This window comes from Diabrotica virgifera, chromosome 6 (assembly GCF_917563875.1).
Source record: "Diabrotica virgifera virgifera chromosome 6, PGI_DIABVI_V3a".
NCBI classification, from domain to species: domain Eukaryota; kingdom Metazoa; phylum Arthropoda; class Insecta; order Coleoptera; family Chrysomelidae; genus Diabrotica; species Diabrotica virgifera.
The window spans coordinates 16,110,999-16,127,650 of record NC_065448.1 but is presented as its reverse complement, the minus strand read 5'-3'; the positions used below and the strand labels follow the sequence as shown (position 1 = coordinate 16,127,650).

Here is a 16,652-nt window from a genome sequence, read left to right as displayed (position 1 = left end):
CTCAAAAAACGCACCCCCTTAAATGGTAGCACTCCGCGGTTTTTTTATATTTAGAAGTCCATTGACTATATGAAACAATAAAACCCCGTTAACGTTGTAGTTCCTTTCTAAAATACATAATCAATACCCTATATTGCGTATGTTTTGACACACAATTAAGAATTTTGTATTCACCATTGGCGCGCGTATTGGTAATAGTCTGAAATTTTTTAAAGATAAAAACGGTACGCCACTGAAATATTTCAAATTAAAAATCTTTCAATTTGTGACAAAAAATCTTTCTTTCCTTTTTTTCACGTGACGCTTAGTTTTCATGCAAAAAATAAAATATCCTAACGCTTACAAAGGTTTCGGCGAAGTTTCTAATATGAATGTTAGACCAGGGCGGATCTGTAAAAATATTAGTACATTTGGACGTTGAGAGGTGACTCAATTTTTTTTTGCAGAAATTGCTTGAAAATAACTCAAATAATAATATTTGAGTTATCCTTCCTCTCAAAAAGGTCCGAAACATTGTTTAAATAATCAAAATGTCAAAAAATGAAGGAAAAATTCGATTTTTTTCTTCGTTTTTTGATTATAACTTTAAAAGTATTCATTTCCGAGAAAACTTGTAGTGACATAAAAGTTGCATAATTAAATTTTGTACAATATAGAATAGGTTAAAAATTTAAAAAATAGTCACCCTTGTTGCAAAATAGCAATAATTGCGAAAAAACTATACAAAAACAAGTTTTCGCATTTTACGTTTTTTCAACCATTTATGCTACACTTAGGACCTTCATATTTCACTCAGAAAAACTTTATGATACAGTAAAACAATACTGTAAATTTCATTGAGATCGGTTCAATAGATTTTGCAAAATAAATTTTGCAATCCAGCTTTCGCAAAAAAATTCGTTTTTTTTAATTGTTACAGGACTGAAAATAAAGCAGATAGCAAGTTGAAATTTTTTTTTGCATATAGAAGTGTACTGTACCTTTTATTTGCAATTTGCAGGATTAAAATCGATTAACTGCCACGGCGTCAGGAATTTTTTAAATAAACATTAATTATTGGTGCTACGCGCAGGACAGCGGATAGTTTGCTCTGATTGGGCATTTCAATGGCCTTTGATAATGATTGATACATTTTAATTTTTATTACATTTCGATATAAATAAATAAATTTGTTTATTGCAAAATAAAAACACATACTCTATCCTTTGAAATAACACTTTTTTTAGCAAAAACTTTCTTTGTTCATATATTTTAACTTAGAGAATAAAAGTTTATTATTTTTAAACATATGCAATTGTTTAAACAATATTTCACAAACAATAATAAAATTAGTTTGATTTTTGTGGAATTAAAATATTAAAATACAACAAAATAGAGAGTAAGAAAATAATATATTAAATAAAGATTAGAAGAAATTTTGATGGAAATCAACTTGTGTGAATCGAACACCGCTGTACTGCACGCAGCACCAAAAATTAATGTTTATTTAAAAAATTTCCTGACGCCGTGGTAAATATTCGATTTTAATTTTGTAAATTGCAAATGAAAGGTACAGTACACTTCCATAAGAAAAAAAACATTGGACCCGATTTGGGCGTCGAAACGTTAATAAAATTATTTTTTTCAATTTAATTGTGGCTTTTTTCCCATATAAATAGTTAATCATAAAAATGCCACAAGGAAATAGCTTCAGAACAACATTAAGTAAACATGAAACTCACGAAATCTGACATCAAAATATTTAAAAATCAACTACTCCTCTTTTAAATTATTTTAACATTTCGGGCAAAGCTAGTTGTTATCTAAATACTTCAAGGATGACACAGTAAAATTTTCAAAAGGAAATATTTACAGCGACCAAAGATGCATCTAGGTAAATATGAAAAATCATCAAAATTCATTTCTCGCATTTTTGCATAAAATTTGATTTTTGAACATGTTCCACCAATTCTAGATAAAAATAAACTTCATATTCGGATTCAGCGACCTCGAAAATATAAAAAAATGGCCAAAATTTGCCATTCACCTATCATGGCCGCTTTTTCGATTTCTAAGCCTCAAATTAGGGGTGTGCCGCTCGCCTATTTTGTGTTGTATTTTGTCGAAGGCTTTCTCAAAGTCAATTACACCTATACATACGTGACATTTGACATCTCGACAACGTTCTATGACTGTTTGTATATAGGAAATAATTCCTGTCTAGTGTCAAAGCCCTTTCTAAATCCCAGTTGATTTCTGGTTAGCCTATCGTCTAGTTTTTATGTAAGTCCATATCTCGTTCGTAGTATATTTCCAGTATTTCTCCCATTACAAATATATTTTCCAGCAATCCTTCTTAAGATCTTCATTTCGATGGTTTCCTCCTAGGAAAAGGACTACAGGATAGGGTAAGAAGTGAAAAAATCAGACGCATATAGTGGGATAGACAATATAAATACCTGGGTAAAGAACAGAAAAGAATAGTGGAATGAGCACATAAGCAGGATGGCAGGATAATCAAGGATAGTAAGAATAGCCAGGGACAAGTCACCGTTAGGCAGGAGAAGTATAGGACGCCCAAGGAAAAGATGGAATGACAACTTAGGGGCAGGATGAAAGGCACCGTTGAAAAAAAAACAGGCAGTACTGCCTATATAAAAGAAGAAGAAGAAGACAAATATATTTGTGGTGGATTCAATAAAGTATCGTTATTTTGTTTCTGATCCTCTTTGAAAAGTTGAAGAACGTTTAAATACAACATCTCAATAGTTCTTATTTTAATTTTGATGTGGTAAATTTTATAATCCATGACTGATGGTCCATGTCTGATTAAATCAATGATTGTTACTGGTTTGAACTGCTTTTCTGTGTGTCAAGTTTATTGTAAAAACAAATAATATTTTATGGCCCCGTAGATATTAGTTATGCAAAACTCACTTTATTTTTTAATCGATTTAATGTAGTTATAGCGCATTAACTGCTGATAGTGGCCGTTTTTTGCGTTGTAGCTCACAAAAAAGACGGCGAAAGCCATATTTGCTATAAAAATGCACTAACATTTCTTAAGAGGGTTGGAGAAGAGCTATTGATGAAGAAGAACTTTATCAGCAGTCATAGAGGATATTACACTTTTACAGTGACCAGCATAATCGCCAGATTTTAATCCCATCAAGCATATATGGGATATGCTTCAAGAACCAATTGCTCCTCATCTGAATCATGTTCATACTAGATAAAATCTCCCAAGATCTTCTTGCACAAGAATGGATGCTATTGTGTCAATACGAAATTGATAGTTTAATTTTAAGCATGCCAAGGTGGTGTCAAAATGTAATTAATACTGCTGGAGGACGAATAACACAATAACATTTAAATAAAGAATAAACCAAAGGTAGTCTTAATCAGTAAACCTAACCATTTAAACTTATGTAGTTCTAAACCATTTTAACCACTGTTCCTGCATGACAAAAGTGTCTGGGTTTCAAGGAAGATCAAGCATAAAATTGAATATCCAGATACATAATACCTCAGCAATAAAACCGGTTTTTCATGGAGAAGATTTACCAGTTCTAGGACCTCGGCAAATTGGGAGAAAGATTTGGAAATGTATGTTGACAAAACTGAACCGGATGTATCAGAATATAATGATTCTTATTTTCCAGAAAGCGACGAAAATGCGCCTTATTGCATCCAACAAGCCGAATTACATGATTTAGTTCAAGACCTTCACTTGTTCAAAGGACATGCTTAACCCTTAGGTTCTAGATTACAATAATGGATTTTTTTTTTAAATGGAATTTACTAGCCAGGAGCTATCCTCTTTGTTTTTTACTATGCAGGATAAAACGTGTGTTTGTGTTAATCCAAATAGTGTTATGAAAATTGGGATATGCACAAAATTGTGTACAAAAGACTTAATATAGTTTTTGTTTCTAGTTCTAAACTTATGTGTATATAGTATACCGGGTGGTGAATTGGAAAACGGGCCATCGGAAACTCAATGTAAAATTCTAAATTGTTGAATTCCTGCTTCCCTAATTATTTTATATCAAGTCATGAAAAATTATTTGTAGAGGATTAAAATCTGTATTAAAAACAAAAGTTAAAATTGTTCTACGATTTAAACAGAGTCCTAAATTTTGAAAAATAGAATATATTTATTTGCCATACCTAAGTAAGTGCGTAAGGGTAAGGCCACACGTTACTATTTCTGACAGTACGCAAACTATAGACTGAGTAAACATCTTTATTATTACTACTTTCTCCTCAACTGAGGACATCTTTTCGACTTTATTGTTTTTTAAACAATAAAAACGATAAAATTAAAATACTGACAGTTCAAAATATTGTTATACCCTATTCCACGAACATACGCCTGTTTTGGATTACTTCGACAACGAATATTTTACTATGCAAAATAAGAAGAACGAAGGTAGATTGCAAATTACATTGTTGTTTATTGGAATAATTATTAGCGCCATTTACTTTCGTACTCCTTATGTTGCACAGTAAAATATTCGTTGTCGAAGTAATCCAAAACAGGCGTATGTTCGTGGAATGGCCCATAATTATAATCATTTCATTATGACCGAAAGCAACCTTATACACATTCTTGCACTGTGTGTGGCCTAAATTTGGCAAATACTTTAATAATATTTATTATATTTTACAAAATTTTGGAATGTGTTTAATTCGTAGAACAATTTTAACAATTGTTTTCAATAAAGATTTCAATCCTCTACAAATAGTTTCTCATGTCTTTTGATGTAGAATAATTAGGGAAGCAGGAATTCAACAGTTTAAAATTTTACATTGAGTTTCCTATGGCCCGTTTTCCAATTCACCACCCTGTATAAGAATTTTTATAATAAACAGCCACATTTGATGCATTCTATAACTCCAAATCTAACATTTCACCTGACCAGACAATGTACGGTGGACGCCTACGCAGAAATACGCGGCACTTTAAGAAGAAGATAACTTAAAATTCATACGTGGTGGAATATTTTGGTGTTTGAATTCGCATTCAGGACGCTTTAAACTCCCCGATACTAGTGTTATTGGGTTAACTATTGTTTTGATTTCTTTAGATGTTTAAGTCAGATTCATATTCTTGAAAGTCTACATCAACAGTCAAGTCTTCTTCCATTTCTTCTTCTTCATCTTCCTCTTCCCAGATAGCACAAGTACGTTTTATGGACATCCAATGGACGTACATCTGTGTACATTGGAACGTCCAATGGACGTCCCGCTAAGGTACAATGGACATCCGATGGACGTTCAACGAATGTCCAGAGTTCACAAAATTAGACGTCCATAGAACGTCCGCTACAAACGTACATTGTACGTTGTTGGAGCTTTCAGTGTACACCTTATGTACATTCAATGTACGTCTTATGGACATTTGTAGAGCACTTTTCAGAAAGCAATCTAGTATCCATAATTTTGTGAATACATAGCAAAAAGCCTTTATAGGAAATAGTTCTTTATAATACTAAACTTAATATACTTATAATACTTAAAAATATTACACAAAGGACCTTTTTTATTCTCTTTACTATAACTTTATTATATATACTTTATTATAGGAACTACGGAACTAGGAACGTCATTAATGCACGACTGCACTTGCACGATAAACAGAAAACACAAATATATCACAGGATGTATTTTAATAAAGACGAGATTCAGATAATGGCGCCCTATGAAGCATGCACATTAAAAGAGGTTTATTCATTCTCTGTTCTGTTTCTGTTCCAAACTATTTTTAGAGTCAGTACGGTTGTTGTATATTACAAGCGGGTTTGCCATTCTGTGAATTATCATAAATAAATCCTCCTTCAGTATTCCACAAAAATTAACAGCGATAATCGCCTAAAAGTACCTGCCTAATACTACCTTTCACGACCGATAGCGCGAAGAGCGACAACGTTGTCAAGAAGATTCTCATTTAGTTTGTATTCGGACTTATAATAATAGTCGCGTTTTGTGTAAAATACCCATGGACCACAAATGGATGTCCAATGTACGTTGAAATCAAACGTCCAATGGACGTCGCGTAATGTACGTACATAGTACGTCCAGTTTTGGTCCATGGGCGTTTGGACTTTAAATGTACGTTATATGGACGTCCATCGGACGTTGTGTGCTATATGGGTTGCTGGATGTTCAAAAGTAGACGCTTGTAGTAAGTACTTACATTCACTTGAATTGAACCTTTAGCACTAAAAGAAACAGGAATATGAACAAGACCTACGGACAATACTGTAGACATTGTTTAGAATAGACAATCTGTTCTTTTTTAAACAATGGTATAGCCAAATGTGTTTCAAGGCCACGTGGATAGAGGAAATTCAGTTTGGGACTGATTATCTTTTCAAGAAATATTTTCAGAATAGTATAATATATTATATAAAAGAGACACAAATACATAGGTATTTATACTTGTCTTAAATGCCTGATATGTATATACGTGGCTTATATGTGCATAATATCATGTATAATGTAACTTTTAAAATCGCGATATCTCAGGAATGGTAACTATTAGGAAAAAATCGGACTATTCTTGCAGAGAATATTAAGATCTACAACTTTGGTTTGAGGTTTTTTTTTGATAAAACTTACCGTTTTCGAGAAAAATCCAAAAAATCTCAAATTTTGACTTTTGACCCCGAATAATTTTTGTTGCACACATGGGATCGATGGGGATTTTTAAAACTTTATTTGCTATGGTAAACCCTAGCTCTCCACCAAAATTTGGCTTTCCGGCAATTTTTGTTATTTGCCAACTATATTGATGTCTAAGTTGACCGGATTATAAAAAATAATTCAAGATCATGGACCACGAACTACAAAACCCGAAAACAATGTAAATGACCATGAAAACTAACACTCCTTTAAAAAGTCATTTAAAAGTGATATAATGGTTTATGTGTATTGGAGACTAAAATGTGCTTTGAAATTTATTTTTAATTTTTTTTTGATCATTTTTTGTTAAGGTCCAGGAAATTAATTTAATTTTTTTTATGCTCATTTTTTGTTAAGGTCCGGGATATACCATTTCCTAGAAATGACCGGTCGACACCCTCGATGAATCACTTTATGTAAATGTATTCACAGTTACACCGTAATGGTGTTGATTTATTGCTTACTGTTTATGACTACCAATTATTATCGCAAAATAATCATTCGTTTAATGAATTTAATAGGACAACTATCGTCTGGCTAAAACAGATAATTAAAAAAATTAAATCTGGTTAAGTATAGGTTACAGCTCCTTCAACGTGCTGACACAGAGATGTTTGGATGTTAACCCTCCTCTTTACGTCTGTTTTATAGACTACAATAAAGCGTTTGATAAAGAAAAACATGATCGACTCATGGAAATTCTGAAAACCTAGATGAAAGAGATTTAAGACTAATAACACACCTCTATTACAATCAGCGAGCAATAGTAAGAATTGAAAAAGAAACATCTGAAGAAATGGAAATAAAGAAAGGAGTCCGGCAAGGCTGCATACTATCACCTTTATTATTTAACGCTTATTCTGAAGAGGTAATGCGAGAAACTCTGGAAGATGAAACAGTCGGCATAAGAGTAAATGGAGTCTTAGTTAACAACATCAGATATGCAGATGATACAGTAATAATTAGGGATGGCGGTTTTTGACAAAACACCGGTTTTCGGTTACACCGGTTTTTTTGCTTACGGTTTAATCTGGCGGTTATAACCGACCAAGAAAAAAATCGGTTTTTGGAAAAACCGGGTTTTGGTTTTTTTTTAATCCAATAGGTTACAAAGTTACATTAACAATACACTTTAGTTTGCGGTACTCCATTCGACTCGATATCAACATGATCAAAATTAGTAATACTATCGAAAGAACATGTATTACTTTTAACACGTTTGTATATTTGTAGAATAGGTACATTTTAACTTATTTAATACTTTCTGTAAGTATAAGTGTATCATTTTGAAAACGTAGCGAAATTCTTGGAGATTCGTATTCGTAATCAGTAATTCGATATTCCTAGTCAGAGCATTATTTTTGGTAATCAGAAAAAGTCATTCACCCACTTTCAATGTCAAGAGTTAAGTGTAAAAAATAGATGATGTTTGCGTCTAATTCAACCAGATCGCTTCTTATGTAAATATTATGATTACAAATACCTTTTCAAGGAAATATTATAATACAACTTAATAATTGTTTCTGGATGATGTGAGATTGCACTTTCAGTTTGCTTCTGTATTTTATAAAATAAAATAAAATTGGAATTATGGTTTTTTTTGGAATAATTACTTGAGAATAATAATTATGATTGGGATCCAAAATAATACCTAACCTAATCCTAATCGCCGTAAAAACCTAATAACCGGTTTTTACTTTAAAAAGAAAAAACCGGTTATAACCGGGACAAAAAAACAACCGGTAAAACTGGTTATTGCGAAATAAAAAACCGGTTTTAGGTTTAAACCGGTAGGTTTTTCCCATCCCTAGTAATAATAGCCGATAGTTTACGAGACCTGCAAAGACTCATGAGTAAAATAATAAGGTGTAGTAATGACTCTCAATATCAAAAATACGAAGTTTATGAAAATTAGTAAAAACAACCATAATACTAACGAAATCTTGATAGCAGAGGGCCATCAGATCGAAAGAGTAAAAAAGTACACTTACCTAGGAACACTTATAACAGAAAATAATGACTACACTGCAGAAATCAAAGTCAGAATCGAAAAAGCACGTTCTAGTTTTATGAAAATGAAAAAGGTCCTATGTAGCAAAGATTTAACATTAGCTCTTAAAGTACGCCTAACAAAATGTTACGTATACAGTGTACTATACTATAGAGTGGAATCATGGACGTTAAATGTAGAGACAATGAGACGACTTAACGCCTTTGAAATGTGGACCTATAGAAGAATTATGAGGGTTTCCTGGGTAGATAGAGTTACGAACAACGAAGTACTAAGAATAATAGGTAAAGAGAAGGAAGTTGAACTTACAATTCAAGAAAGAAAACTACAGTATCTCGGACATGTGATGCGGGGCGTGAAGTATGGCATCCTGCGACTCATAATGCAAGGAAAGATAGATGGCAGGAGAAGCATAGGAAGAAGACGAATTTCATGGCTGAAGAACCTGCGAGAATGGTTTTGATGCAGCTCAAAACAACTGTTTAGAGCTACTGCCTCAAAAATTAAAACAGCTATGATGATTGCCAACCTCCGTAGCGGAGATGGCACCTGAAGAAGAAAAAGAAGTATAGGTTACGTAGGTATATAATATAATATTTCATAGTTAGGCGCTTCCTACCTTTAAATTTTCTAGAAATCCCTAAGCTTGAGAAATGAGGAAGTTCGTAGACGAACTGGACTGGAAGACATTATCGAACGTATTTCAAGGCAAAAATGGAGATAGTACGGACATATTGCAAAAATGAGAGAATGGTAGACAAAAAAATTGGTAGATTGGTTACCACAGGCAGACAAACAAAGCAGGAGAAGAGATCTAACGCTTCGACGACCTCAAAAGAGCTGTGACCAACTCTGTGTGGATAGCAGAGGCGCAGAAAAGAAATAAGTGAAAATATCTAGAGGACTATAACGCTCAACAATGTACAAATCAGGGCTGATTGATGATGATTTATGCATTTAAATAAATTGTAAAATTCCCTCATCTTCTTTAGTCTCAGCATCCGTTATGGCTTGCAAATTTTAGAAGCCTCGGAGGTGTAACCTAAGAAGGTTCCCATTGTTTTCAATCTGGTTAATATTTTTCATTAGATTGAAAATTTAGTCTTTTGCTATCAGTTGCCGCTAGGGCATCCCTGCTATTTCGTTCGTTGCAATCCGTAACTGCACGCCGGGGTTTGTCCTGTTGGGTCAGAGAGAGCAGCATATGTGCCTCCTGATAAGAGACTAATAAGTTTTGAAACCGGTAGAGGTGCTTGCTGCACTCGCTGATTAAACTAGAGTATAATGCGGCTGTAGTTTCGTGTTGCAACGAAATTGAAAATGGTTTCTGTATGTTTATGAAATATAACATCGTTCAAATGTCTGTCGAGGCTTTTGACGGAAATGTCCGTTTTACGATGACTTTGGTGCATAAACCAGGTTACATTTGACCGGGTTATGTCGGTTTTGAGGGCCTCTGGGTTTGTGGCTTCGTGGATTCACATCGATCTGCGACTTAAGAAAACACCACAAGAAAGAGCCTCAACAGGGTTAAATCACACGATCTCCGTAGCGAGGTCATACCACCTCCAGGAGAAATGACTATGCCCTCAAATCGCTCATGCATATTGTCCAATGTGGAATAAGCCGTGGCTCACGTAGCGTCATTATGTTGAAATCGTATGTCGTTGGTATCTACATAATCCAACTTAGGCCAAGTGAAGTTGGTATTCATTGACCTATAGATCTTGCAGTTGACAATGGTGGCCTGGCCAACGAAGTTCTGAAAGAAACATGCACCAATGACGTCACCAATCCAAAATCCAAACAAAACAGTGATTTTTCGGTATATATTGGACTCTCGTGGATCTTCATCTGGATTGGTATCGTCCTAAATTCATCATAAAATGGCCTTGATTGCTGAAGAGTATTATTCGATGAAAATTAGGGTCAGATTTCAGCTGATCCAGAGCTTACTCAAAAATTACACATCGTTGTCTACGGTCGTTTACCATATTTAGTCCATATTGTTGACTGTAATACTCGTACGCGATTTTGTTCATAAGGACGTGATGTTGTATAGTCGGTACTCATTTCAATGTATACATCGGCTGTTAAAAACTAAGAAAAACGTATTTATTAAATAAGATGAACGCCATCAGATGGACAGCAGGCAAATAATCACCTATTTTGCAGCGACAGGCTGGTACTTTTTGCGCCTAGCATACAGCTTTGCAAATGTTATTATTTTCGCGGTATCGTAGAGGGAGCTCAGATTGATAGTGCAACAAAGGGTATTTGATATAATAATACTGTTCGATTTTTGAAGAATTTGTAATATTGTAATAAATAACATTATTACAATATTTCCTTTTTTTATTAGTTTTTTTTATGAAGGACTCAATTTTACTCAACAAAAACTTTATTACTGTCAAGTCTGTAAAGTTTTTGTTCCGAAAGTAATGAATTTGCAAACAAATCCATTAAAATATATTTTAATACAGTGTAACAATTTTAAGTGAAGAGAACACTTCAACGACCGTCCATATTTAGCAATAACAGTTTTCTCACGACAAAACATTGTATTAGATAATATACGACTGTTTTCGTTACCTGCTTTTCCCCTCTCGTTATTTTTGTATTCCCCTCACCAATATTTTTAAATGCTGACAAATGGCATCAAAGCGAAACACGTGCTTGTCCCCCCTTATACTAACTCCATCTCTTTTTGTTTCAGGGACGGTGGCGGTGCGGACAACAGCGCAGGCGTCGGCGTCGTCGGGGCCGTCGAAAGACGTGGAGGTGGCGGTGGAGGCGGCGGCGGTGGGGGTGGGGAGAGGGGGAGACGCGCGCCTAGTCTGCGCCTAGCCAACGGACGCGTAGCGGCCGCTTCGCAGTCCGAAGAAGAGATTCGAACGCCGCCGCCGCATTGCCGCCTCGCCAAGGATGACTCGATTAAGATCAGCATCGAGAATACGAACACGTGCACCGATTCGCTGGTGACGGCCATCGACGACGAAACGTTGTTAATTACGGATTACCTTTCCAACGACATGAATTACAAAGGCAGCGGGAAGGTAGGTTATAGCTTCAAGTAGCGTTTCCTCTTCTTAGAGTTTGACAAAAGATCTATTAGTCCACTTAGAAATACCTTTAAATAACGTTTTTATCAAGTAATTTTTATTCTTATAACAAAAACAATCCATTTTTTCGAGAAAAATTATTTTTTTATCTTGTAGCTCTTAGAGATGCTGCATTTCATATCTAGTCACCCATGACGTACTGTTAGATGTTAAAATTGCTTGTACTGTTAATGTCATTACAGTTTATATTTATTTTATTGCTTCTTCTCTGAGCTCTCTTCAGTCCCCATAAGAGAATGCAGTGGTCACCGTGATATCATGTATTCTCCGTCTCCAAAGATCTCTGTCTGGTCATTTCGTTCAACTCATGCATACGCCTTTCCATATTTTCTGTGTCTGCTTGGCTTGTAATTTTAATACCATTATGGTTTTCATTTATTTTATTGTTTCTTCTACGCTAACCATTAAGTTTTGCAAATATTGTTGCACTATATGTTAAATACGGGGTGTAACAAAAATAGAGGTCATAAATTAAATCACATATTCTGGGACCAAAAATACTTCAGTTGAACCTAACTTACCTTAGTACAAATGTGCACATAAAAACGTTACAGCCCTTTGAAGTTATAAAATAAAAATTGATTTTTTCCATTATATCGAAAACTATTTGAGGTTTCTTATTGAAAACGGACATGTGGAATTCTTAGAACAGGAACATCTTAAAACAAATATATACTGAAATTTGTACACCCCATAAAAATTTTATGGGGGTTTTGTTTATTTAAACCCCCCAAACTTTTTGTACGTTCCAATTAAATTATCATTGTGACACCATTAGTTAAACACAATGTTTTTAAAGCTTTTTTGTGTCTTAGTACTTTTTTGAAAAGCTAGTTTTTATCGAGATATTTTGAATATTTTTCAAATTCACCACATATTTATATACGGTTAAGTACGATTATAGAGACCTGATAATAATATGAAAATTTATTTATAAATTACATCGGAAAAATACTAAGAGAAAAAAAGTTTTAAAAACACTGTGATGTCTAATGATACCGCAATAATAGTTTTAATGAAACGTACACAAAAATTTGGGGGGTTTAAAAGCACAAAACCCCCATAAAATTTTTATGTAAACATATTAAAAAAGAAGCTGCATTTCGATTAAAACTGGTTTATCGAAAAAATACTAAGAGGCAAACAAGTTTTAGAGACATTGTGTTTAACTAATGGTGCCACAATAATAATTTAATTGGAACGTACATAAAAGTTTTGGGGGGGTTTAAGGGAACTAAATCCACATAAAATTTTTATGAGCTGCACAAATGTCACTATAATTTCTTTTTAAAATGTTCCTGCCATGATAATGTCACATGTCCATTTTCATTAAAAAATCTCTAATAGTTTTCGATATATCGGACAAAATATATTTTAATTTTGTAACTTCAAAGGACTAACTGTTTTTGTGTGCATATTTTTTGTACTAAGGTAAGTTAGGTTCAGCGTAACTAGTTTTGTCCTAGAATATGTGATTTTATTTATGACCTGTATTTTTGCTACACCCTGTATATGTGCTTATCTTGACCATGATCAAGACCTTTGATTTTTGATGGAATGTTTGTCACTCTTAGAGCACTTTGAACAGTTTGAACCGCTTGCTGCGGTGAATCACTCCGATTTTTTCTTGTGTATTGTAAAATTTTGTTGTATGACTACGTTTCGTCACAATTTTCTTCCATTCATTTCTATCTGTGCATAGATCCCTACAGTTTCTTACTTACAGGATTTTGATATCACTCATGACCGGGTTCCCTTTCTGGGTCTCATAAGCCCATGGCATCTCCAATATGTTGTGATTCCTGCTAGTATTTGCTCCGTTACCTCTTCACTTCTCTTATTTTGCAATTCAAAAATTACTCATAAGTATTTAACATGTTGACCTCTTTCAAAAGTGAAGTTTTTTATTTTGATTAATCTCGTCGTCTTGTTATCTTCTATTCTAGAGCAGATTAGATATTTTGTTTTAAATTTGCCGACCTTGACTCTTCCTTTATTTCATTAAACTTTGTTCATTTGGTTCCAATACTGTCACATGCTTGTCTGAACCCTATGAAGATGATGTGACATTTCTCGATTGTTTGTGTAATTTTGTGGACCTATAGTGGAACTGCCTTCCCTGAATTCTTACTGGTAGATGTGCTTATCATAATCACTTTTCTATAACCCTAAAATACGGTCTTCCTTAAATCTTTGCAATTCAGTCCTATAAATTTACAATGGTTGCCCGTTTGTAGCATCTATTTTCCTAACGTTCCGATCCATAGCATCCTTTCATCTTAATTTTGGCGTGTCTGTCTTTACTTCCCCTCTTTGTGACATTTTCCGTCCACATGTGGAGTAACCTCTCCAACTCTCTTCAAACTTTCCCAGCTACTTTTCATAATACCGAATACATTCCAGGTCGTCTTGCCAGTCGTTGGTTTTCATTTAGAAGTCCTTTTTGTCAATCCTAGCTACATGCCGTATCTATATCTAGTTATTTTCATTTTACTTTTTACTATTTTTCATTCATAGTGTATGTCTGTTTCACTGTGTGTCTACTTCCACTGTTTGTGGCATAAGACTTCATCTGCGAGATTTACCCTGTTTAAATCTCCTAGCCACGTAGGTCTCTCCCTCTATTTACATTCAGCATTTTCCGTCCATATCTAGAGTTCTTTCTTCCAATTCTTTTCGAATGTCATCGGTACATAGCATTAAAGAACTTCCAGGTCCTCTTTGCAGTGTATACTTCCCATTCAGTTGTTCTTTTTTAACATCAAAGCTACATGCCATAACCATCTATATTTTGATTTTATTACTGTTTGTCTATGTTCATCTGTCGCAAAGCGTCATTGCTTTATTTTTTTTCCGGCACGGTTATCCTAAGAATACTTCTCTTTCCATTTTCCATGCGTAGTTTAGTTCCTTCTTAGTTACCCGTTTGTAGCATCTATTTTCAAGCATCTATTTTTGTGTGACTGTTCAAATCTATAATTGAAATAACGGATTGTGTTGGTGCCCTGGTTCATATTGATCTGCGTATAGCTGATATAATTCAAAGTCTGCGGTACTCACCGGAGGGACCGCAGACGTTCGGATACAATTAGCGTCTCTTTGCAAAGACAATGACGTCGACTTTGCAAAGTAACAAGACACTTACTCAACACACACACACACTACACATTACACCTGAGTTAGTGATAAGCTATACAATTACGTGGCTAAAGGTTCTAGTTCTAAACCAAGGCCAGAATCAGAGAAAAAAAATAATTCAAAGTTATCTCTTCGATGCTATAGAGTAGGTATTATAGACTATTTTCATTTACGATCCCAAAAATCTTTTGTAAATCGTAGAACAATAAACATTACTCAAAATAGTGACAAATTTTATCTTGTAAAATTTCCTTATTTACTATAATGTATTGATCATTGAATACGGTACGGAATATGATTCATATCCCTTTGAATACGGTACTTTTAGTGCAGTCACTGAAGGTTTTCACCTCCGATTTCGTTGAACCTCCATCGATTTTCATGAAAATTTATGAGTAGTTAGAGGATACCTCTAGGAACAAAGGTGACATGATCTCAACTTGCGCTTTTACCCTTGGGGTGGATGCCACCCCTTCTCGGGGGTGAACATAATTTTATTATAAATACGATAAATCGATTTTATTATAAATCGATAGAGGGACAAATTCTAAGCAAAATTTGTTATATAAAGTTATTAACATAAATCAATGCTTTTTAAGTTATAAAATATTAAAAATTTCATTTTTTCGTAAAAAAATTGCATGCTGTTTTCACGTATAACTCAAGCTTTTACAAAAAAGTTATTAATTTAAAAGTTAGTTAATAACTCCAAAAATACTCAATATACGTAAAAAATGATATCCACTGGCGAGCAAAAAATTTAGGTCACTAGATGAATTATTTGATGCCTCGGATTTCCTAAACCTGTTGTCCGATTTGAATGATTTTTTTAGTATGTTATAGCTTTATTATTTAAGAATCTTAATGTGTTAATATTGTTGCTAGACAGGTAAATGTCATTTTATACCGGGTGTAACAATCATACTGTGTTTTTCCTTAAAGTTCGGAACACTCTGTGGAATATTATAGCATAGATAAAATATTGAAATTAGAACTCAATTGTAGCCTTAGGCTTTCTTAACATTTTCTTTTTTGATTGATTTGCTTATGTTGGATAATAAAAAAGTTAGGTACTTTAACAACTAGCCATGTTCTTCATCAATACAGGGTGTTTCTAAATAAGGGCGACAAACTTTAATGGGTAATTCTGCATGAAAAATTAATGACCGATTGCTTTATAAAGATATGTCCACAAATGCTTAATTTCCGTGACACGGGATGTTGAATTTTTTATTAAAAACTGACGGTTTATTTGTTGCTCTAAAACCGATTGAGACATGCAACTGAAATAAGCAAATGAATCAAAAAGAAAATGTTAAGAAAGCCTAAGGCTACAATTGAGTTATAATTTCAATATTTTGTCTATGCTATAGTATTCCACAGAGTGTTCCGAACTTTAAGAAAAACACAGTATGATTGTTACACCCGGTATAAAATGACATTTACCTGTCTAGCAACAATATTAACACATTAAGATTCTTAAAAAATAAAGCTATAACATACTAAAAAAATCATTCAAGTCGGGCAACAGGTTTAGGAAATCCGAGGCATCAAATAATTCATCTAGTGACCTAAATTTTTTGCTCGCCAGTGTATAACCAAATTTTAGTTTTGTCTGTATCAAATATTTTACCTGTTTTACTATTTCTGTAGGGTAAAAAATAAGCGAGATAGAAACGTTTAAAGCTTAAATTTTGCTGCGAAAACCATGTAAT

General features: G+C 33.8%; 1 protein-coding gene across 2 annotated transcripts in view; it reads left to right on the top strand.

The window, feature by feature from the left end:
- Positions 1-11,477: 11,477 nt before the first annotated feature.
- Positions 11,478-16,652, top strand: part of LOC114325370 (potassium/sodium hyperpolarization-activated cyclic nucleotide-gated channel 2) — a 571,529-nt gene continuing 566,354 nt past the window's right edge. For both annotated transcript variants that reach the window (XM_050653526.1, XM_050653525.1), the window contains exon 1: positions 11,478-11,733. In XM_050653526.1, the coding sequence (XP_050509483.1) occupies positions 11,710-11,733 (24 nt within the window). In that variant the 5' untranslated portion in view covers positions 11,478-11,709. The remainder of the gene's footprint in view (positions 11,734-16,652) is intronic.